General features: G+C 36.5%; 2 protein-coding genes across 6 annotated transcripts; both read left to right on the top strand.

Annotated features, from left to right (window-relative positions):
* Positions 1-2,183: 2,183 nt before the first annotated feature.
* LOC121422318 lies at positions 2,184-14,586 on the top strand. Of its 5 annotated transcripts, none has more exons than XM_041617279.1 (9): positions 2,184-2,405; positions 4,870-5,008; positions 8,992-9,189; positions 10,408-11,235; positions 11,636-11,746; positions 12,636-12,760; positions 13,410-13,631; positions 14,035-14,151; positions 14,513-14,586. In XM_041617279.1, exons 2-6 carry the CDS (start codon positions 4,907-4,909, stop codon positions 12,642-12,644), a joined length of 1,248 nt encoding a protein of 415 aa, XP_041473213.1. In that variant the 5' UTR covers positions 2,184-2,405; positions 4,870-4,906; the 3' UTR covers positions 12,645-12,760; positions 13,410-13,631; positions 14,035-14,151; positions 14,513-14,586. The 5 variants fall into 5 exon arrangements, with proteins under 5 accessions (XP_041473213.1, XP_041473211.1, XP_041473215.1 ...); XM_041617277.1 differs by having other exon boundaries at positions 13,380-13,631; XM_041617281.1 differs by lacking the exon at positions 8,992-9,189 and having other exon boundaries at positions 13,380-13,631.
* LOC121422644 lies at positions 13,501-15,759 on the top strand. Its single transcript, XM_041617803.1, has 4 exons — positions 13,501-13,631; positions 14,035-14,102; positions 14,577-14,791; positions 15,192-15,759. Exons 1-4 carry the CDS (start codon positions 13,501-13,503, stop codon positions 15,420-15,422), a joined length of 645 nt encoding a protein of 214 aa, XP_041473737.1. The 3' UTR covers positions 15,423-15,759.
* Positions 15,760-23,417: the final 7,658 nt, after the last annotated feature.

Here is a 23,417-nt window from a genome sequence, read left to right as displayed (position 1 = left end):
AGATAATATTTAAGATAGCTAGAGGGTTATCACATCTCACGATGTCCGCGTTTTTTCTTGCTCAAAATCGATGGCCTCTAGTAGTAACAAGTACCCACAAGTATTCCTCCCACCATTTATGTCATTCACCCTTTATTTTGCCCGTCTCTTCTTTCTATCCCTTCTTTCTTTTCCATTTTTTATTCCTTTCTATCTGTCTGTCTTTCTCCCTTTCTATCTGTCTGTCTTTCTTCCTTTCTATCTGTTTGTCTTTCTTCGTTTCTATCTGTCTGTCTTTCTTCCTATCTGTCTGTCTTTCTTCTTTTCTTTCATTCTTCATTTATATCTTTACTTTTGTTCTGTTTGAATCTTTTGATCTGTTGAATTTCTATTTTTTTCTTTTGCTTTGTTTCATTTATACTTCATCTTTCTTCCTTTTTTCCCCCTTTTCGTTTTATCCCTTTCTTTTTTTTCTTTACTGAGTCTTTTTTCTGCTTTCCCCCCGTTTCTCTTCCTTTTCTTTCTTTTTCTTTTTTCTTTCTTTCTTCCTTCACTTGTTTGTAATCTTTATTTTCTTCCATTCTTTCGTTTTTATACATGCTTTTCCTTTTTTAATCATTCATTTCATTTTCCCCCTTTTTCTTCCTTCTTTTAATAATTCTTAATTTCCTTATTTTTTTATTTCTGCTTTCTGACACTTTTGTGTCTTTTTTTACTTGCTTTCTTTCTTTTTTTTTCTTTATTTTGCTCATTCTTTTTTCGTTCGTTCTTTATTTACTCTTTTTCTTTACTTTCTTTCTTCTCTCTGTCTTTCTTCTATTAACTTTTTCTTTATTCTTTCCATTGATTTTTTTCGGGTTTTTTTCCCAACTTTTTATTTTCCCTTTCGTTTTCTTTTTCTTTCTTTCTTTCTTTCCTTCTTTCTTTCTTTTTCTTTCTTTTTTTTTCTTTCCTTATTTCTTTTTTCTCTGAAGTTACCTATCTTTCTTTATCTTTTTGTAGTCTTCATATTTGCGTCAAATTTCCTTTCATTTTTTTCTCTCATCTTTATTTCTTTGTTAATTTTCTTTTTTTTTCTCTCTTCCTTCACTTTTTACATTTTTATTCCCTTTTTTCTCTTTCTTTTTATTTCTTTCTAACTTTCTTTCATTCGTTTTTTTTTAGACTTGTTTTTCTTTTTCGGTTCCTTGTTAATTTATTTTATCTTATATTAGTTTGACCTTTTTCTATTTTTGTGTGTATTCCTTTTAGTTAATTTCTTTTTTTTCTTCATTTTCGTTCCTTCACTTTATCATGGATAATTGTTCTATTTTTTTCTTCCTTTTCCTTCTTTTATTCATTCTATTTTCTTTCTTTTTTATTTTTGAATTCTTTTTGCTTGCTTCCTTTCGTTTACTCTTTATTTTTTCATTATTTTCTGCTTTGTCCCTTTCATCTTTTTTTCTGCTTCATTCTGACCCTTTTCTGTCTTCTTTCTTTCATACCTACTTACTTTCTTTCTTCATATTTTGTTCTTTATTCGTACCTGCTTTATTTACTTTTCTTATTTTTTTTTGCACGTGGACGTCTCGAAATAATAAAATCAGTCATTGCGTATAAAATGCCTTTTTCGCGCAATGCGCCAGAAACGGTGAACGCGCAGCGCCCATGATATTCTCTTCACATAAGGAACGCTTCTATTGGTTAAACTGCCAATATAAAGCGCATTTTGATTGGTAAAATCTTAAAAATGGGCGTGTTGGAGATAAGAAGGGGGCAGTCCTTACAGAGATAAGAACGCGTTAAGAAGATTTTCAGAATACCGATTTGCAATGATTTTAGCGTCTTCTTATCTCAGTGAGATAAGATAAAAGATAAGAACAAAGATAAGAACGTTTTCAGAATACCACCCCAGATTATAGCGGCCAATCAAGAAAAATTTTGATGAAAATATTTTTTCGCCCCCCCCCCCCTATTGGCGAAAGCTGGTACCGCCCCTGACTCAAGTGTGACATTCTGTAATAACACTTACTTTCATTGGATAGATGAGACCCAAACCCAACAATATATGTGAAAAAATACCCACATGTTGTATAATTTTGAATTCCCAGGGCTTTTTCAAAGTGTTTACTTCTTTTTTATACGCACTGTCCAAACATCTTGACACTATAACAAGTTTAGCTCAAGAGGGAGCTCAAGCAGGGTAATTTTTTTTTCACGATCACAAAGCTAATTGTGTGATCGTGAGTAAGCCTCTTCAAAGCGTGGGAAATTCGATATTGACATTTGCTGCATACTCTGAATCTGACCAAAGTTTACGATAGGACATCGCTGTATATTCTTCATTGCTTGACTAGATCATTGTAGGTCCATGCATGAAAGTATTAATAGTTGGGGTCGTCTTGATGCTGGAGCTGGAGTTGGTGTGGAACTCGAGGACTAACACCGTGAGTTGGAATCTTACCCGCCGAGGCCAGCCCCGTTGCACGCAAGCACCACCTGTCCTGGCAGTATCTCGAGCGAAGTTCGTGCAGGCTCCACTCCATTTCACTTCACTACCGCTACACAACACTCCACCGACCCTAACCCAGGGGGCTCCCGGCCGCGTAGCGGTCGGGAGCCCAGGATCGTACGTGCATTTTACCATACCTCATGGAGAAGCGTGAAGTATGGTCAAAATAATTCTCCGAATATATACTTATAACAAAAATCAAGCACTTAGTGACTTACCACGATTATATGGATGAAGGTCTAACGAGTGGCAGTTTTCCTGACATCTGGGCATAAACTGGAACCTCAAAAAATGAAAAGTTCTCTCCTACCCCCCCAGTCTCGATCGGCCATTTTGTTACGATTCATAACAAAAATGGCCGATCGAGACGGGGGTAGAAGGTTCCCAAAGTCTAGTGTTATTAAACGGTAAATTCTGGTCATTTCTGAGCCACCCAATATAATATAAATATTTATGCTGTTTGACCAGCAACCGATGCCGATGGCATGCGATGCTTTGAAATCGGCCGGGAATAATGCGTGTGAGGAATTAGATACATACTGGCTCAAAATCACCAATTTTGAGGATAACAGGAGGATGGACACGGAGTGAAATATGGACTTGTAAAAAAAAATTAAGAGTTAGATAGTTAAGCTATTTTTTTTTCTTTAATTTTTACAATCCCACCTTTGTCACTCCGAATATCTGATCAAGTTCACCGTCGCGTCTCGAAGTTTGGGAAGGTGGACTGTAGTTTAGCGGTAGTGAAGTGGAGTGGAGCCTGCACGAACTTCGCTTCTTTTGGAATCGCATGCGCAAATATGGTCATTAAATCATATTATTAGGCATTCAACCCTAGTATGAATTTAATTAAAGTTGAATATGTGGGGGGGGGGAGCAACCCCCTTCCCCCACCCCGGCACTCTGATCTTGGCCATTAATTGCATGATCATGACAAAAATTGGAACGCATGTCACCCATCAACTAAATTCATTAGATCTAGTTACAAATTAGGTCTATCACAGAAAAATGTTGATTTGAATCAACAGACGAATCAAACTAGCATGATGCTGAAAATTTCATCAAATCGGATGTAAAATAAAAGTTATGACATTTAAAATTTTGGCTTATTTTCACGGAATAGTTATACACAATATATTCACATACAAATGAGAGAATTGATGTCCATCACTATTTGTTTTGTTTTTTATTGTTTGAATTATACACTATTTCATTTTTACAGATTTGACGATACGGACCAACTTAACTGATCCATATAATGTTGAACAATGGTAGTTCCTCATGTTCAGGGAAAAATAAAACTTCGTTTCACAGGACAATGATGAGAAAATTAGAATATTTCATATATTTCAAAATGTCATAACATTCTTATTTTTCATCTGATTTTGACGAAATTTTCGGTTATTTTTATTGGATTTTTCTCTTTTTATTCAAATGATTTTTTGTTGGTGTGGACTTTTCCTTTAATTGTAGAAAAATTAACAAAATTAAAATTGGTAAACCTAGGCATAATTCATCATGCATAAAATCATAATTTGTCAGTAAAATTTAGATCTTGGCCTAAATCTTTAAACTTGCAACACCTTAATTGTTCGTTTTGGACTAGACGCTCTTTTCGGGATACTATCAAATGTGCTATGAAAGTGGTGATCTTTATCAAATTCCTATCTTATACATGTATTACGATTTTTATTTTCAAACTTCTAATGTATCAGTGTTTTTTGTTTTGTTTTGTTTTGTTTTTCGATGGAAATTGTCAGGGGCACTATTTCAGTTGTAAATGACATAAAATCAGTTGTTTTTAATAAGAAAAAGTGAAATGATGCTTTTGATTTGTGCATGATGAAATCATGCCTTTGAGCATTATGACATGCATTCATATTTCACTAACTTTGGAAAAGAACACCTGGGTGTCGCAAATTAAAAGATGCTCAAGACTTGAAGAAAGAAATAATGAAATGGCATGATGAGCACTTTTTTTTCACAAAAAATGTCTTGCGTGGGGGCTAGTAGGGTTAAATCTAAAGGTGCGCCTTGGATTTATACATGTAAGACATTCCAATACATATATCAAGAGTTGTTTAAAAAAAGGGGTTAGCTAGCTTTGATTTTCGTGGTCCAGAATTGTGGAACGGTTTATCAGTCAATCCAGTGTACTTGCATCATTCAAATCATTTGTATGGAAAAGACATAAACATAGGCTTATTTAGTGTATAATTTGAGACCTGTGTAAAGCACATGGAGCCTTATATTTATTATTCACGGTTTCAGCGCAAGTTCCGCTCAGGGAATGTTTTTTTTTCACATCCAAAACTTTTGTCAAATGATAGTTTCAGTTATTTGATCTATGACTGATTTCTTTGATTATCTCTTCATCGATCTGTCTTCATTTTCTCCAGGTAACTGCAGTCCTCTAGAACAGGTGGTGGCCTGGATATGGAAACACATTCCCCAGCCACTGTGTCTGTGCCTCCGGAGTGCGTGAGGAGATTTGAATGGGAAGACAAGGAAGAAACCATCACTGTTCTAATCCCAGAGGTAAGTTGGAACAGGGACCATTGCAAGAATAAAAAATATAGACTTATGTGGCACTGTCAGTGTCATAATAATAATAATCTGGTGACTTGTGAAGGTGTCCATGGCAAAGGAGAAGAAAAAAGAAAGAGTGTAGTGGTTTCATGGTTCACCCGGGGGGGGGGGGGGGCACTCGACCAAAAAAGTGGTGGGGGTGTGCCGCGGGCGAGACAAAAAACGGGGGCCTTGGAGCGGGCTTATTGTAAAAAGGAGGGTCCTCGGAACGGGCTTCGGAATGACAAATGTTTGTGAAAACGGGGTCCTTGGAACGGATCGCCAGCGTGTGAGTGCGTATGCATCCCTATGGAACGGTCATGTGTGCACGGAGCAGCGTAACAGAAAATATGCGATGCTTTGGAGCGGATATCTCTTCTTTTTTTCTCGATAAGAAGAAAATGCTATGCCTTGGAGCGGCTTTCTTTGTTCTTTTTCTCAACAAGGCGAAAATGCTATGCCTTGGAACAGAAATTTGAGTGTGAAAATGGGGGTCCCCTCCGCGGCACATACCCACTATGCATTATATACTGAGTGCCCCCCCCCCCCCCCCCCCCCCCCCCCCCCCGGGGGTTCACCACTGCTAGAAAGTTATAATCTTTTGTGGGAATGTATTGGTCCTGAACAGGACTAGCCAAACTCAACACTTGACACTTTGGCCCGTATTCAGAAGTCGGGTTTAACTGAAACTCGGGTTTAAAGTTGTGGTTTCAGTATGGATCGCCAATTGTTACATTAATCACTAACAGTACAGATTTCATATTTCAGCTCATTCGGCTTTCAAATCATTCATAATCATGTAGGAAGTATAAATAGATGATTATGTTCACCATCAATGAATCAGAAAAGGGCACAGTAAACATAAACATACACCTTGAAAATTTTACAATTTTGGCTTCCCATAATTTTAGCACAGAGTTAGACCATGGTTAAACTTGACATCAGAATACGGGCCTTTGAGTTTGGCTGGTCCTTCAGGACTAATACATGAAATATTGTGGACATATCATTACATCAAAGAAACCACAAATAAAGCTCAAATTAAAGCTTATGTAGTATGCCTAGCAATTACAAGTCTTAAACGTTTGTTGGAATGCTTCCCAGCAAGTGGAGAAAGTGCATACAATGTGTGCGGGCATGTAAGGATCCAATGACCCAGGTAATACAATGTGAAGCACTTGGGCACAGTATTATTTACATATGAATTCAAGTAACAGGCTGTATGCCCATTGAAGCATTTGAATATTTTTTATACGCCCGCCTGGCTATTGACGGGACATACATGTATTATTGTATTATGCTCGGTGTCCGTCCGTTAACTTTTCTTTATAAATGGATAACTTAAGATTATGTAGGGTCATATAATTTGGTGTGTATGATATTAGCAGGCCCCCGAAGCTACCGCCATTTTGTTTAATCCATTAGAAGCTAAAACAAGCCCTCATTAATTTTAATTTTGTAAGATGCTCCCTCGTCAACTGTGGTTTTGTACGTGTATTAGACTATACGCACATCAGCGCAAATCCAGAGGTCAACTTTAGTAATGATATGGACGCGCGTTAATGTATTCATCTATATACGCAATGACGAAAAAGGCGACTCGGCCAATCAGCTTCTCAATTTCAATTGATCACATATCCGTGTCTACAAAATATCGATATCTCCGTGATCGAATATCCATTTCATTGATAACTGGGAAACCCGTCACACCAATGAACAATCATTACATGCCCAAGCTGCGCTGCGATGCGCTGCTGCGAGATCGAGATCTCTTGTTTCGCCAAAGATTTTGCACAACCAAAATACTAACAATTATTGTTAAAAATTTTCACATGCCTAAGCCTTTACATTGGCCACACTGAAATTGTCAGATTAGACTACATTGGCCTTGTAAATCTGAAACAACAAAATGAAAATGATGTAAATAATAATGAATCAAACCGTTCTCATTCACATTAACAGGTTGTAAAAAAAACCTGTTTGGGAAATTCCAATTGTTGTGATTACGTCATGATCAGCTGTTTGAGTCGACAGCTGATTGTTGCTATTGATTGGCACCGTCCCAGATTTACTTGTATTCAGGGGAAAATAAAGGCAATCATGCCAATGAATTGCGTAATACGGGTATGCCAGTCTCGGGTTACATCCGAGAATCGGGCTTACTTGAGTCTCCATCGGTAAGTGAATAAATTACAGGCCGTCCGCAACTGGATACGGTTCACTGGTTTTTCTCGCTGACCGTTCGGGGAGTTGCGGGACAAATTGATCATGGATGGGTGCTGGGTGGGTGGCTCATTGGGCGTGGTCGAAAAAAAATGAACTCTCATGGGGGGGATATGGAAAGTGAGAATGAGGTAGAGGGAAGACGAGATGAGGGGTAACAGTGAAAAGGGAAGTAGAAAAATAACTTAAGAAGACAAAAAGACTGAAAACGAAGAGCAGGGAAATGAGAGAATATAAAATAATGGGGAGCATGAGGTGAAAGAATGGAAAGAGAAGTGAATTAGATATTTTGTATATAAAGATGAAAACTTGGAAGGGTAGGGGTAAGAGAAAAGAGGAACATTGAGATGGGGAGGAGAGAAATCAGAGAAGTGAGGGATAATTATTTGTGGGGGTGGATAAAGGAATAGAATGACGCCCCCCAAAAAATAAATAAATAAATAAAAATACAAAAAATAAAAAATGAAAGATCAGACTTTCGTTCGTCCCATGAGGGATGGGCTGCACATGCCAAACAAAAAAAAAAGAATTGTTCAAGGTTCTATTTAATAAAAAGAAAAAATGGTGACCCAGATCGGAACCGCCTCCCCCCCTACCCCAAAAATGACTTTTCCAATTACATGCATAAATCTTTCCCAGAAAAAATATCTGCGACCAAATATTACCAGGGTTGCTAGCCATAAAAAAATTCCTTTATTTCTTTAAAAATATTTTTCAAGCATAAATTCTTTTTTTTTCTTTATTCAAATTTTGAAGAAAAAATATACCATAAATCATTATTTTTACAAGTTTCTTTATCTAGAAGGTGAATTCTTATTTACTTGTGTCAACTTCCCCTTCATAATGTTCTAAATACGATAAAATCTGCTACTGGGTAGTGCTATGTTATTTGGTTTTCATGTAAATATTCACTTAATCTAAATAGTTATCATGGTTGATGAAGACAAAAAAAGTCAGATGCACTTGTTGTATTCTACATGTAGTGTAGAGATACATCTTGATGTTTAATAGTACATCACTAGTTAAAGAACTATGTTTTTCCAAAGCCTACCTACTAAGCCCAGCATCCGTGAACAATGGCTTAACATCATAGGACGCACAGATGACCCAGTAACACGATTATGTGTTTGCTCAAAGCACTTTAAGAAGGAAGATTACTCCGTTACAGAGAAAAGAAGATCCTTTCTACCTACAGCAGTACCTTCATTACATGTGCATGTAAGTATTTACTACATTCATTGCCCCACAGCCTCTCCCTCTCCCTGAAAAAAATTTTGTTTTGTAATATTAAAATTAGAATTTAAAAAAAAAATGGGATGTCTATAAAAATAAGGATAGAAAAAATAGCCAATACGAAATAAAACAAAAGTGAACTACAAAGTATAAAGTCCTCTTCTCAGGATCTTGTTATTTTTATTAATAATTCCAAGGAGATTCAACACATCAAATTGTGATCGAACTAGATTCTAGTTCTAATCTAGATCTATATCTAGACTGAGCTTGTAAATTGGTATTTTTACAATCAAGAGATTACAAAAAGAAATAGTCTAAGGTGGTCTATTTCTATAGCGAAAGACCGCCGCTATTTACAATCAAGAAATTACAAAAGCAATAATAAAGTGGTCTATTTCTATAGCGAAAGACCGCCGCTATTTACAATCAAGAAATTACAAAAGCAATAATAAAGTGGTCTATTTCCTTTGTCAAATTCAAACTTTACATTAATTCAGGTACCATCCACAAATGAAATTCAACTTCCCAACACACCTCCAGTTCCTCCTTGCATATCTGCAGTAGACCACACATATGCATACAGTCCTGGGTCAACAAAGAGAAAACTTGAATTTGCACTTCACATAGAGAAAGCAAAGAAACGGAAGGCGCAGATGGAAAGTGTTAATAAATCCATGAAGATTCGGTCGTTGAAAGTAAGTTAAAATTAACACAGGTCCTTTAAAGGCGTACTCCAGGCTGAAAATTCATTGTTTGAACAGATCAATTTAGTAAAATCTGACAAACAAAACACTATAAGTCTAATCACTTTGGATAATAAGGCATAACAAACTTTCAAGTTATGAAACAGTTCTATGCACGTTCTTATAGCATATATCCCCCCTTATTCTCTTGAAAAATTTCATTGTAAAAATCTTCCAAGAATGAAAAAAAAATAAATGGACTCATGATTTAGTATGCAACACTGCTGGAACATATTTTGTTACACTTTCCCCATTTCATCTTCCCTCCTACATGCATTGCATATTCATCAATCATAATTGTGTGCATATAACTGGTGTTTCAAAATTGGCTAAACTTAAAAATTATTCAGTTAATTTTTCTTAGATTAAATGTATTTTTCAGCCAGGAGTTCCCCTTTGATACAAGTTACTTTTACAGAGCTGCCAAGAAGTACTGATTTTCAGTATTTAGTACTGAAAAATGAGAAGAATACTGTTAGTTTCATGTAAAATACTGATTTCTTAAGTTTCAGCTTTACATGTGGTTCTATGATATTCTTTGAAAATACTGATTTTCAGCTTTAAAAATACTGAAATGTTCTTTTTCTGGTTGGCAGCTCTGCTTTTAATCAGAGCATTCATTTTTATACTGTCTATGACACAAAGTCCCCACTTTTTATACCCCCTCCAATCATGATGGTCAACTACTTACTTTACATACTTGTAAAAATTAATGGAATTCACCTTTGCAAAACGGAATACAGGTTTTTGCTGTGTACATTTTCAGTGACAATATGGAATTTCCATTTTACATCAAGTTGAAACAGAATTGCAGATTTTCAGAAACGGAAAAGACAACTTTTTTGAAATGGAAAATCACTCTCTAATTACTTCCTCAGTTTTTAACCCTATCTAGGCCAGGGGGGGGGCATGGTAATGGCATAGGGCGTGATATTAATTATCATCAGTGATATTCATTGTTTTGACATAACAAAGATATAAAATGCATTGTCAAGTACTTAAAATTTAGAACATTACATATAAATTGATTTCAATTAGAAGCAACAGTTTCCCCACATTAAACTGAAGGCGTCATATATTGCAGTCACATTTTCATTTTCAATTGTTTTCTTTTTAAATGGGTAGCTGCATTTAATAAAAAACTGCTTAATTTTCTCATTGAATTATCAGGACCTTAAGACAACATTGGAAAACTACGGAGTGAAAAAGAGTGTAATAGAAACAACTCTTGACGAGATTCCTGGGGATTCATATGACCTATTGGTGAATAATGAGGAGAAGAACAGAGGGAGAAATTCGGGCCGCAGGTATTCTCCAGAACTGTTGAACCTCTGCCTTACACTCCATTATCTTTCACCTAAATGTTATAAGTACCTTAGAACGATATTCAGTATCCCTTCGGACGTCACTCTTAGAAAGATGCTGGCTAGTGTCGATGGTAAACCTGGCTTTACTGAAGAATCAATTAACACACTGAAATACATTAATGAAAGTTCCTCAAGAAAATTGCACTGGTCGCTGATGCTCGATGCCATGTCTATAAAAAAACAGATCCAATACGACAAGATCAATGATGTCAACAATGGCTTCACGTCGATTGGGAATGCCAAATGTGAAGGAGAAACCCCGACACCAGCAACACAAGCCCTTGTTTTTATGATAGTTGCAATGAACTGCCACATCAAACTTACAGTTGGTTATTTCTTTATCAACAAGCTCTCTGCATCTCTACAGGCAGCGCTTATACAGGAATGTCTGATCCGTTTGTATGAAAATGGCATTCAGGTAGATGCCATCGTTTGTGATGGAGCTGCCGTCAATAAATCAACCATGAGTATGCTGGGAACAAGCTTAGACCCGAAGAACCTCAAAGGTGAATTCCCGCATCCAGCCAATGGTCATCCTGTCACATACATTCCTGATGTTTGCCACAATTTGAAGCTTTTGAGGAATCTACTTGGTGAGAAAGAGGAGCTCATATTCAATGGTACAGAAAAGGTTGGTGTTGTTTTCAATGATTGCTATTTTATGCTTATCCATGAAACTGTGACATTTATATTGTCAATATAACCTACAGAGCATCGCTAACATTGATTTACCAATAGTACGGTAGATGTCTAGATGATGATACCACATATCGCTCCTTGCCGTTGTTACTCTTCTTTTCTTCCCAATCAAGATTCCTCATCTGTAAGATAAAAATAAATAGCATGATTGACAGTTTGTTTTTCAATACAGCAAATGGATGAATATGTACATATTTTCAAAACATTACCACCTATTCTCCTTCCAGGGGAGTGCTCATTGGTGAAGGAAATACAAATAATATGTGCAAGGGCAAAAATAGGTCTATGAATAGCAAAATAAAGGCATCCACATTGCTTTGTCTCAATTTAAGGTCCATTGGAACCATATCAAGAAGGCTTATGAAATCCAACAGAAAGAGGGAATGAGGGCAGCCAACAAGCTGACAGCAGAACACATCAACTTCTCCAAGTCAAAGATGAAGGTATTAAAATCATATTCATTTCAGTACCACTTGATTTACCTGGAAGTGCTTAATCCTAAATAGACGGGCTATTTAGACTAAGGGGGGGGGAAGGTATGCAAACATGATCTCAGACGTCGAACGCGACGAAAATTGGCACGCGCGTTACCCATGGCATAATCTACAAAACTACAGGATCAAATCTGTGATTTACACATAAAATAAAAAGTTTGCTCAAACTAAATAATGCCCCTAAAATGCCCTAAAATGCTAATTTTTGGTACACAAACACTTAATATGAATCTGACCAAATATACTAAAACTAATTTCATAATCACATTTAATTTCTAATGTATTTCATTGCTTTCTAAATTTCTAATGAATTTCTGTTTTTCGACTAAATCTTGTGTTTTTTTTCATTGGAAATTGTATCTCATTGTACAGAATGTAAAGGCTACCATAACTTTAAAAATCCGAAAGAATATAATTGTCCATTAAAATGTATAAAACATTAGTTGTTTTCACTCATTTGTATCTGTAAAAATCTAATTTCACAAGGATGTTCATCCTGTTCGTGGGATTCAATTCATTAACACCAAACTTCAAATCACGATTTTCCCAATCCCTGGGGTTTGGTTTTGGTCAAATTACATGAAGATTGCCAACACCAGCTGTGATGCTCGGTTCAGTAGAGGACATTCTACACCAGCAACACAAAATGCTGGAAATATGTCACATTTTCCGAGGTCAATCCCAACACCAGCATCATTTCAAGTACAGTGTTGTGGCTGGTGTTCTCACATCACCAACACCATATTTCAACACCCTACTTGAACCACCCAATGGTTTGAAATTCAGGTTAAATATATTTTTTTCAATCTCAAATCTTTCAAATTTACTGCACATGTAGGTAAAGTAAGCAGCGCAGGTATTTAGTTATTCAGTTGCTGCAACGATCGACATTCTAAGACAGCTCCAATACAACGGTTTTGGAAATTCAAAGAGCACTGCAGACTTCTTACGAAGGATTGATAGGTAATTACAGCATGTCCCACAAAAATGCCACTTTATATGAGTATCTGTGCATAATCAGTCATGTGGAGGACAGCTTGATGGATAATTCTTGTCCCGACTATAATACAAAACTTGGTTTGTGAGGGTTTCTGTACAGATCAGTTCGTAGTTATTTCATGGGCAATTTTGGTGAGATGATATTTCATTTCTGTCATTTTGATAGACAGATTTTAAAGCAAGATATGCAAGCATGCCTTTACATAGCATGATGAAGAAATTTAGTAAAGGCATTTGTTGCATTAGTTTTGAATACATTAACTTGGCCAAACGTGAAGTATTGGTTACTGGTGGATGTACTGTTATTTTTTGTGGATCTAACAAACAAAATTCAAGAGTATATATAAAGCAAGACATCAAAGTTGGTGCTTATCTCCCTATCGAAATTTCAGCCTAGACCAGTTAAAATTGGACTAATTTTTTATTGAAATTCACAACTTTATAAGATATCTATACTTTCAAGCTTAATTACAAGTCATACATGTATGTGAAAACATAATGAAATGAAAAATTTTTTGTTGTTGTTTAGGGACACCTTTATTAACGCATTTAAGGACATTTTCATTTCATTTTAATACAACAGATTATTTGACATGTTAAATGGTCGGAACAGATTTCAGAAAGGGTATAAAGCCCCTTTGTTCAAGTCCACACGTAACACTTGGGTAGCTTTTTTCCGTGAGACCAAGGAACTACTACTTACAATGAAGTTAATAGATGGCACTTCCATCGCATCTAGTAACCGTGGAACGCCTATCATTGGACTGTGTCTTGCGATGGACGGATTCATCTCGCTGGCAGAGCGATTCTTTGACGATCCTGAATCTGGAATGACGTAAGAATTAATTTGTTAATTGGAATTTTTTAAAAATTAATAACATGAGCCATTTTCTCTAAGTTTTTGATACCATCAGTCAATAAACACAGAAAAATGTTCGACAAAATGTAAAAAACTTCCATCAAATTTCTAAACTTGAACGGTGGACATATTTTTTTTCAATATTTGAGATGTGGATTATGTGTGAAACAAAAGGACAATGATGGATAGAATTTAAATATTCTAGGTTCAACCAAACTTTATAATTCATATTTTTACCAGAAAAATCAGAACTTGCATGCACTCCCCCCCCAACCACACGAAACAAGAAATAAAACATAGGATGTTATACAAGAAATAAAAGACACACATTCCTCCTATTGCTGAATGTTACTGATACGATGAACATGTTCCATTTCAGGTACTTTCTTCCATACCGTCTTAGTCAAGACCACCTAGAACTGCACTTCGCCAAGATTCGTGGCAGAGGTGGATGGAATGATAATCCAACCACTCCACAATTCCAGGCAGCATACAGGTAATACTCTGCCAAAATTACATACACCATCAATCTGGTAACTGAATTGTACTCCCCTGTTAATCAATTGCTGAAGATGATACTTTCTGATTTGAAGAATTACCATTATACATATCAATATAAATCCAATAAAAATATTAAAGCTAGGTAGATCCATGTACATAATTTATGTGATACTTTTTATAAAAGTCTTGGTCTTTGGTCCCAATTCAAGACATTACCAAAGGTTCATAGCATGAACAATATCCTCTAATTCCTTGCAATAATAATGGGCATTGGTGATTATGCCCATCTATGTTGACATCATTCCTAATAACAGTCAACAAAATTCTTTGCACATTTGATATGATCTATGCAACAGGGCTCTTCTCATCAATGAGCATGTACCTACCAGTGATTCTGGAAATGCAACTTCCTTTCTTGAGGCCATGGGGAAAAAGTAAAAGTAGATGCAGAATTACATGAAGATGAACATGACCCAACAGAGGATAACATCAGTGACAACTCATACGTTGATTCTTCAGATGAAGATGAGAACGAAACCACGGACAACACCGACGCTGGACTTAGTACATACCAGGAAAACATTTCAGCTTATATTGCAGGGTTTGCTGTGAAGAAGATACAAAGTAAATGTAATGTAAGTGGATGAAAATATAAAGCATCATAACTTTGAGATTACAATTACAGTTTCCATAACGACAAATTTTGTGACGAAGCCAACAAATTAACGGTCCCAACCATAAGATCTGTCAAATTAAAATTCCTACATCCTACTATCAAACAATTGGGGGCAGAAAAAGATAGATTTAAGCACGATTCCATATAATACTACAAATTTGGAACATATACAACTTTTTCTGAAAATTCAAATTATAGAATTTAAACTATAAGTTCCTTAGAACAAAATTTGCACATACTTATGGAGATTAATAAGTCAGATAGTTCAAACCATGGATGCATATTTTTTAAATTTAATTTTATAAATTTGAAATATTGTGGATAGTACTCACAAATTTCTTTTTATATTGTATCACCAGTACTGTGAAGAATGCAAAGCAGCATTAGTCGATAAGGAGAAACAGTACCAAGACCAGCGTCTTCAGCTAATCCGCATGAAGGACAATGGAGGCCTGATTTGTCCATCAGAGTCAGTGCTGGCCATAGCACTTGTAGCCGAGATGGTCATTCGGAAAGGAGGAAGCAAACCTTCAACTGGAAAAAATAAGAGAAAAAATAAGTACAAAAGTGGTCAATCTCTTGAATCATAGAATTTTTTCCCTGACCACAATAATCATGTATTAGAGCTAATTACTGATGTGATTAAGTATTATCTGATTTCAAGGTTGAAGTATGTTGCTTCGTCATTCTCAATGGATATTCGTGGTCAAAAAATTAGAAATCACCTGTCCAGAATGGCAACATTTCAGAATCAGTGAAATGTGAAGTTTTGTAAGGCTTTGTACATTAATGGTCAGCTAGTGCAGATACTAACATACATGTATTGGCAAGTCCAAGAAAAGGTCACCTGAGAAGGCAAAATTTCATCTTTAATTTAAGAAGTTATCTTTGGTGGGGTAAGAATGCCCAAATGTTGAATTCTAAAATCTCAATGAAAAACGGGATATGCATATTTATGCTAATTTGGGGTACCTAATTTGCATAATTGGTAAAATGGGTGTTGCGTATGGGAAAATTCTAAAAACACATAAAAAATAATAACAAAATTTCTGAGATTTTAATAGTCGTATATGTAATTGATGCAGAGCTGCCAACCTGAACAAAACCATTATAGTATTATAAAAGCTTTCTGAAAATTAGTATTTTGGTGAGGAAATTATTTTAAAAGCAATATCAAAGAACAAAACATAAAACTTGAATTTAAAAATCAGTAATTTGCATGAAACCAAAAATATTCTCATTTTCAGGACTAAATATGGAAAATCTGCTGTACTTGGCAGCTTATATTTTCATACATTGTACATGTACTCTGATGGGTATACTGTATATTTGACAATGAATGTCATGAGGCTAAAAATTCATACTAGTTGATTATTTTTTTCATACCAATGGACAAACATAGCATGTAATTATTACAGTTGTAAGCATAATTTTTCAATCAACAGAAATACCAAGTCTTATTTTTAAAATTCTTTCAACTTCTGGCTTCTGAATGATCATGCCTACATGTATTGTACATGTGCAATAATTCTCCAGCACATGGTAGATTTACCCATTGAATGCTAGGTGATGGGTAAAGGATGAAACAGAGGGCCTGTCATCACACTGTGATGGGCGATGATTCTGACGAAAGTTTGATTTCACCCTTTTCGTGAAAAGGGCACAAAATTGCTGAATTCGCACTCAGCTGGGTTGATAATGTTTGATAGTACAATGTATCTGGAATAGTGCCCTTCCTCAATGACACCTAGTTTCAGCATGTTGATGAATTGAATTCCTTAAATTTTGACCCGGGGGGGGGGGGGGGTACTCGACCCAAAAAGTGGTAGGGGTGTGCCGCAGGCGAGACAAAAAACGGGGGCCTTGGAGCGGGCTTATTGTAAAAAGGAGGGTCCTCGGAACGGGCTTCAGAACTACAAATTTTGTGAAAACGGGGAACGGATCGCCATGTGCGTATGCATCCCCATGGAACAGGCATGCGTGCATGGTGCAGCTTGCGCGGCCTCCGCCGGGTGCGCTGGCGCAGAGGCGATGGTCGGATAGCCCTCTGCGGCCGCTTTTCACCAAAAAATGCAGCTCACTACAGCAGATCAATGCGACCAGAACGGCGTAACGAAAAATATGCGAAGCTTTGGAGCGGATTTTTTCTTTTCTCGATAAGAAAAAAAGTGCTATGCCTTGGAGCAGCTATCTTTGTTCTTTTTCTAAATAAGACAAAAATGCTATGCCTTGGAACGGAAATTTGGGTGTAAAAATGGGGGTCCCCTCCGCGGCACATACCCACTATGCATTATACATTGAGTCCCCCCCCCCCGGGAATTTTGAAGAATATTTGAGTTTACAAAGTGGCTTCATGAATTTATCACATGATTTCCTACTTTTTACAAAATCACAAGATTTCACAAATCTAACTTTCCCAGCACAAGTGGTTTTCCATCAAAGATAATCAAAGAGAAAAGTATGACTAAAAAACAATAGCTTTAACTTTCTCCAGATACTATGAACGAATAAAAATACCAGTAGTGATAATTTTACTTCCCAAATTCGATTAGCATTTCTTGTTAGAGAAAAGCTTTCATCTATGTTCTGTACAGTTCATTGTTATTGTTACGCAACGCAGCAGTTGTAAAAAACAATATTGAGAAATAGTGATATGTATGATCTTGTAAAAAAACAATATGGAGAAATCCTGTAAATAGCGATATGTATGATATTGTAAAAAACAAATGTTGAGAAATAGCGATATGTATGATCTACATGTACAACTATAAGTTGGACAGGTTGAGATATACATGTAGGTTGGATGACTTGGATCCAAGTTTCATGAGCTACATGTAGGTCTATGATGACAATTCAAAAACTTAAACTGTTCCATGTTGATTCCCCCAAGGCCCCAACCAGGTCCAAGTTTACGCTAAATAACCTTGACCCTTTGTCATGTTACCTGAAAGTCTGGCAGAATGTTCAGTAATATTTGATTACCCTTATGTCCAAGTAAAATATTTTGATAAATAACTGATTTTTTTTACATAAAAAAATGCACCAAACAAAATTTTCTTCCTCTGCTTTCACTTGCAAATTGTGAAACATTTTGTGTTTTAGGCACAAACATAATTTATATCATCAGAAAGCTCAAACTCTTTATACTTTCTTACAATGTCACTCTTGATATGTGGCATCTTTTAGATGAGTCAGCAGCCAGCTTTTTTTATCAAGATGCACGACAAGATTTCTGAAATTTCTGAGTAACATAAAATCCAGAGTTCTGATTGGCTGAATAAAGTTTTCAAAACAACAGGCGCAGGTAATTTGGCCAGATACGCAATGGGTATGTCTACGCAGGCACTGTTCTGTTGTGTATCATCAATAGATACGCAAGATAAAATATATATGCCAGACAAATTTTTTTTTTTTACCTGGAAGATAGAATGTCATCTCAGAATACCAATTCAAGAAATGACCTCAGAATTCCGCCCAAGTATGTTATCGTTTTAATTAAAGAGAAGAAAATGAACTTTTGAATGATATCGAAATATGCATTGCGTAAAATTGGAGTAAAGCAAAAATAATGGCCACACTCAGATTTTCAAACTTTTTTGAGAGGTTTATATGTATGGATGCAGAATGCTTTTAAGTTGCAAATATCTGAAATGTATATGTTCATAACACTGGAACTGCCCCCATGTAAGTTTTTTTTTTTAATGTCAATTATTTATTAAAATATATGTGTCAATGTATTGACCAGTGAATGTTCCTACAGAGAGATGTCTATTCTTGTACTTCTTTACGTAATACAGGTGTAGTTTTTACATTTTGTGATATCAAGAGAGAGGTAAATGTATCATCTACATGTAGGCTAGATCTGGGAAACGGAAAAGCGGGCTTGGAAATTTTGAAGAGATGACAGGTAAAAAAATATAAATGATGTGAGATTGAACTGGACAAAGATGGAAAACAATGACACATCCACCCTCTTTAACCTTGAAAATACAGCTGATAATCATGAAAATCAATAAATCATTCAATTTCATTAGTAATCAAGTGTTTTTAACCCACTCATGTCTTGATAGAATAGTTACCTAAACTGTAGATTTTCCAAGTACTCTTTACAGACGACTAATACTGCAAATATCAGCCTGATCATGTATTCTCTATATGAGAAAATCCATTTTGAAATGTGTTGCAAAGTACAAAGTACACGCGCGATTTTTAATATGCTACTCATGAAGCAAGAAATAGCTATATTTGGAATAATTTCAAGGTCAAATGATATGGTTTTGAGTTCAAATATTTTATGTAGCTTAAAGTACCGGTAGACCAAAAGTGGAACATGATTTGCAATTATCAGCATGAACTCACAATCTAAGATGGAATAACACACAATTAAAAGTGGATAAAAACACTTGATTATTAATGAAAATTGTATGATTTATTGATTTTCATGATTTTCAGCTGTATTTTCAAGGTCATTGTCCTGAGAGAATAGGTACTTAATCTGTAGATCCTCCAAGAACCCATTACAGACTACTAATACTGCAAATATCAGCCTGATCAGGTATTCCCTCTGTGAGAAAATCCATTTTAAAATGTGTTGCAAAGTACAAAGTACACGCGCAATTTGAATATGCTTCTTATGAAGAAACAAATACATGTAGCTATATGGTTTTGAGTTCAAATATTTTATGTTGCTCAAAGTAGACCAAAAGTTGAACATGTCTTTCAAGTTTTGGCTTAAGCTCACCCTTTGTATTGAAATGACACCCATTTGAAAGTCAATGTAAATACCATTTGAATGCCATATGATTCTGGAAAATTAGCCAATTTACTGCTTTTATTGAATTTTAGGTGTGTTTTCAAGGTCATTAACAACAATAAAAACTATTTCTGAAGATATATCCTTTTAATACTAATTACAGACTATCATCACAGAAGATATCAATGTCTTTGGGCTCTTCATCTTTGAGTTATCACAATTTGAAAAGTGTTGAAAAGCATGTATGTGTCATTAACATCAATTTTAGGGTGTTTACGACCATTTTGGAATGCGCAAATCAGCCCCGAAACATTCCGGTAGCAAAAATTCTCGGGTATCAAAACACAGAAATTGGTCCCCCTCCTCGATGGGACGGGAGGTGATCCGTGACCTTGAACTTGGCATCTTTTGAAAAAAATCCAACTTTGAGGGCACCCTACAGGAAAACGACACATACCGTACTCTTGGGTCAATTTTTGTCTCACCTGCGAAGCAGAGTGAGACTATAGGCGCCGCTTTTCCGACGGCGGCGGCGGCGTCAACATCAAATCTTAACCTGAGGTTAAGTTTTTGAAATGACATCATAACTTAGAAAGTATATGGACCTAGTTCATGAAACTTGGCCATAAGGTTAATCAAGTATTACTGAACATCCTATAAAAGTTTCATGTCACATGACCAAGGTCAAAGGTCATTTAGGGTCAATGAACTTAGACCATGTTGGAGGAATCAACATCGAAATCTTAACCTGAGGTTAAGTTTTTGAAATGTCATCATAACTTAGAAAATATATGGACCTAGTTCATGAAACTTACACATAAGGTTAATCAAGTATCACTGAACATCCTGCATGAGTTTCACGTCACATGACCAAGGTCAAAGGTCATTTAGGGTCAATGAACTTTGGCCGAATTGGGGATATCTGTTGAATTCCCATCATAACTTTAAAAGTTTATGGATCTGATTCATGAAACTTCGACATAATAGTAATCAAGCATCACTGAATATTTTGTGCAAGTTTCAGGTCTCATGATTAAGGTCAAAGGTCATTTAGGGTCAATGAACTTTGGCCGAATCGGGGGTATCTGTTGAATTACCATCATAACTTTGAAAGTTTATTAGTCTAGTTCACTAAACTTGGACATATGAGTAATCAAATATCACTGAACATCCTGTGCGCGTTTCAGGTCACATGACCAAGGTCAAAGGTCAATGAACTTTGGCCGAATTGGGTGTATCTGTTGAATTACCATCAAAACTTTGAAAGTTTATGGATCTGATTCATGAAACTTGTACATAAGAGTAATCAAGTATCACTGAACATCCTGTGCGAGTTTCAGGTCACATGATCAAGGTCAAAGGTCATGTAAGGTCAATGAACTTTGGCCATGTTGAGGTTTTTTGTTGAATAACCATCATATCTCTGTAAGTTTATTGGTCTCGTTGATAAAAAGTGGACATAAGAGTAACCATGTATCACTGAACATCTTGTGCGAGTTAGAGTAGTATTCAAAGTCAGCACTGCTGCTATATTGAACCGCGTGACGCAGGTGAGACGGCCAGAGGCATTCCACTTGTTTGTAATTCTGTTGAGTATCTGAAAGTCCATAAATGTGCACAATATTTGGTTCTAAGCTAATTTAGTTTTGGATTTATGAGCCTCCAAACATGCTTCTGAAATCATTGAATATGCATTCTAGGCCTAGATCTAGACCTATGCTATGCCATAGTATAGGCCTAGGCCTAGTCATGATACTATAGGCATGGTAGGCCCCCTAACTCTAAAAAAATAAAGTCAAAGAAAAGTCAAGCATGTCAAGACTCAAGACAAGTTATACTCACTATAAATCGACATTTGTGCAGACTGCAGTGTCATCGATCAAACTCCCGTAAAACGAAAAGAATGATGAAATGACTCCCAGACCCAGTACCACCAAGGTCCACATGCAGGCATGGCAGGAGACAGCCTGCGCCAAGCCAGGGCTAGGCGCCAGTCTGGCCGGCCTGCCCAGTTTGATAGATGCTCGAATGCCCGTGTCTTGTTTTGGGATGCACGTGCACAGCATGATCGAGGCTTGGGTTTGGTCGACATCGTTGACGGAAAATTCAAATTAGATTCTCAAAACAATGTACGGCTAGGTTGAGAAGGATAGACGAATCAGTACGTTGTATTATAAAGACGGGATGAGTTCACGACTGTCCATATATTCCGTATTTTCAAGGTAAAAACTTAGCCAAATAGGTACTCTCCGCTCAGATCTCTCCATTTTCGCAGACTCTACCCGCGGTAAAATTGAGCGCTACTGGCTTTGCATCTGCTTTGCATGCAGTTCGAGTACACTGATACAATTTGCATAATCGGAAATGACGTTCGAAAGGTCAAATGAGTTAATAATAATAATAATAATATAGGATATTTATATTGTGCACATTTCCACCTTGTTAGGTGCTCAAGGCGCTCCTATATTACCCGGCTAAGCTAGGCGTTCATAGCGCACGCAGCTTCTTAAGGAATTACTTCCTACGGTACCCATTTACCTCACCTGGGTCGAGTGCAGCACATCGTGGATCAGTTTCTTGCTGAAGGAAATTACGCCATGGCTGGGATTCGAACCCACGACCCTCTGTTTCAAAGTCCGAAGACTAATCCACTGGGCCACAACGCTCCACAGGAAGCTTACCCGATAATATCGGGGAAATCGCGTATTAATGACGCTCTTAGCCAATGACAAGGCCGGAATATGAATATATTTACGCTCATGAATGTCAATGGGGGCTTTTTTTTGTCTTCAAATGATCGCGGTAGGCGGAGCCTAATCTCATTTGTTTTGTGCTGAACGCGCGCGCAGCTTTCGGTCTAGTAATATATATTAAGGTCTTTGGATATTAGCATGGATCCAAGGAAGTCTGTTGATTTTGAAGTCAAGAGGTCAAGGTCACATTGACATACAGGTACTTTCATCCGTTCCTTCTGAAGTCCTTGTAAACACGATAAGTTTAGTTTAACTTATCCTAGGTTCATATGATTTAGTGTGTATGATTCTAGCATGGGAGGAAGCCGATTGATTTTGAGGTCAAAAGGTCAAGGTCGCAGTGACATACTTTCACCTTACCCTTTTGAAGTCCTTGTAAACGTTAAATTGTATGAGCCTAGGTCAAGTTAAACCAAGTTAAGTTTAACTTAATCTAGGCTCATACAATTTAGTGTGGATGATACTAGCATGGATCCCAAGAAGCCTATTGATATTGAGATCAAAAGGTCAAGGTCACAGTGACATGCTTTCACCTCACCCTTCTGACGTCCTTGCAATTGCGATAACTTCAGTTTAACTTAACCTAGGCTTATATCATTTGGTGTGTATGATACCAGCATGGATCCCAGGAAGCCTATCAATTTTTAGGTCAAAGGTCTAGTTGCCACTTTCCACTTTCTTGCTTGACCAATAACTCCATTTTCCATGTTACCGGCAGGTGTATTATCTGCTCACCCTAGCGACACTCGTGTTTGTGTTGTGTCAGTGGCTACTTAAGCTGTTCATTTGATTTACATGTATTTAAAAAAAAACATTTGTTTATTGTACTGTAATATTATATTACTTTTTTTTTTTGGGGGGGACAGGTGATCCAATTAGTTTACTGCCAGAATCCATCTAAAAATACTGTGGTATGTCCTGGTTCTCTCATATCATGCATAGAAATGTAGGGAGATTTAATTGATGATGGCAAATGTCAGTTCAGTTATCAGCAACAGGAACATATTACAGCATCAGCAAATCATAACAGAGGAAGAAAATAAAGTAAACACAGAATGTCTGGATCTGCGTATGTGTCT

The sequence above is a fragment of the Lytechinus variegatus genome, chromosome 10 (assembly GCF_018143015.1).
Source record: "Lytechinus variegatus isolate NC3 chromosome 10, Lvar_3.0, whole genome shotgun sequence".
NCBI classification, from domain to species: Eukaryota; Metazoa; Echinodermata; class Echinoidea; order Temnopleuroida; family Toxopneustidae; genus Lytechinus; species Lytechinus variegatus.
The sequence above is the reverse complement of the archived record's forward strand: the minus strand, read 5'-3'. Positions and strand labels throughout refer to the sequence as shown.

Bases quoted from the DNA above. Each gene is read 5' to 3' on its own strand.
- LOC121422318 (XM_041617280.1), top strand. From the start codon at position 4,907: ATGGAAACACATTCCCCAGCCACTGTGTCTGTGCCTCCGGAGTGCGTG. The intron at 5,009-8,991 runs GTAAGTTGGAAC...ACATTAATTCAG, and splicing joins TCACTGTTCTAATCCCAGAG to GTACCATCCACAAATGAAAT. The intron at 11,236-11,635 runs GTTGGTGTTGTT...TCTCAATTTAAG, and splicing joins TATTCAATGGTACAGAAAAG to GTCCATTGGAACCATATCAA.
- LOC121422644 (XM_041617803.1), top strand. From the start codon at position 13,501: ATGAAGTTAATAGATGGCACTTCCATCGCATCTAGTAACCGTGGAACG. The intron at 13,632-14,034 runs GTAAGAATTAAT...GTTCCATTTCAG, and splicing joins GATCCTGAATCTGGAATGAC to GTACTTTCTTCCATACCGTC. The intron at 14,792-15,191 runs GTAAGTGGATGA...TTGTATCACCAG, and splicing joins AGATACAAAGTAAATGTAAT to TACTGTGAAGAATGCAAAGC.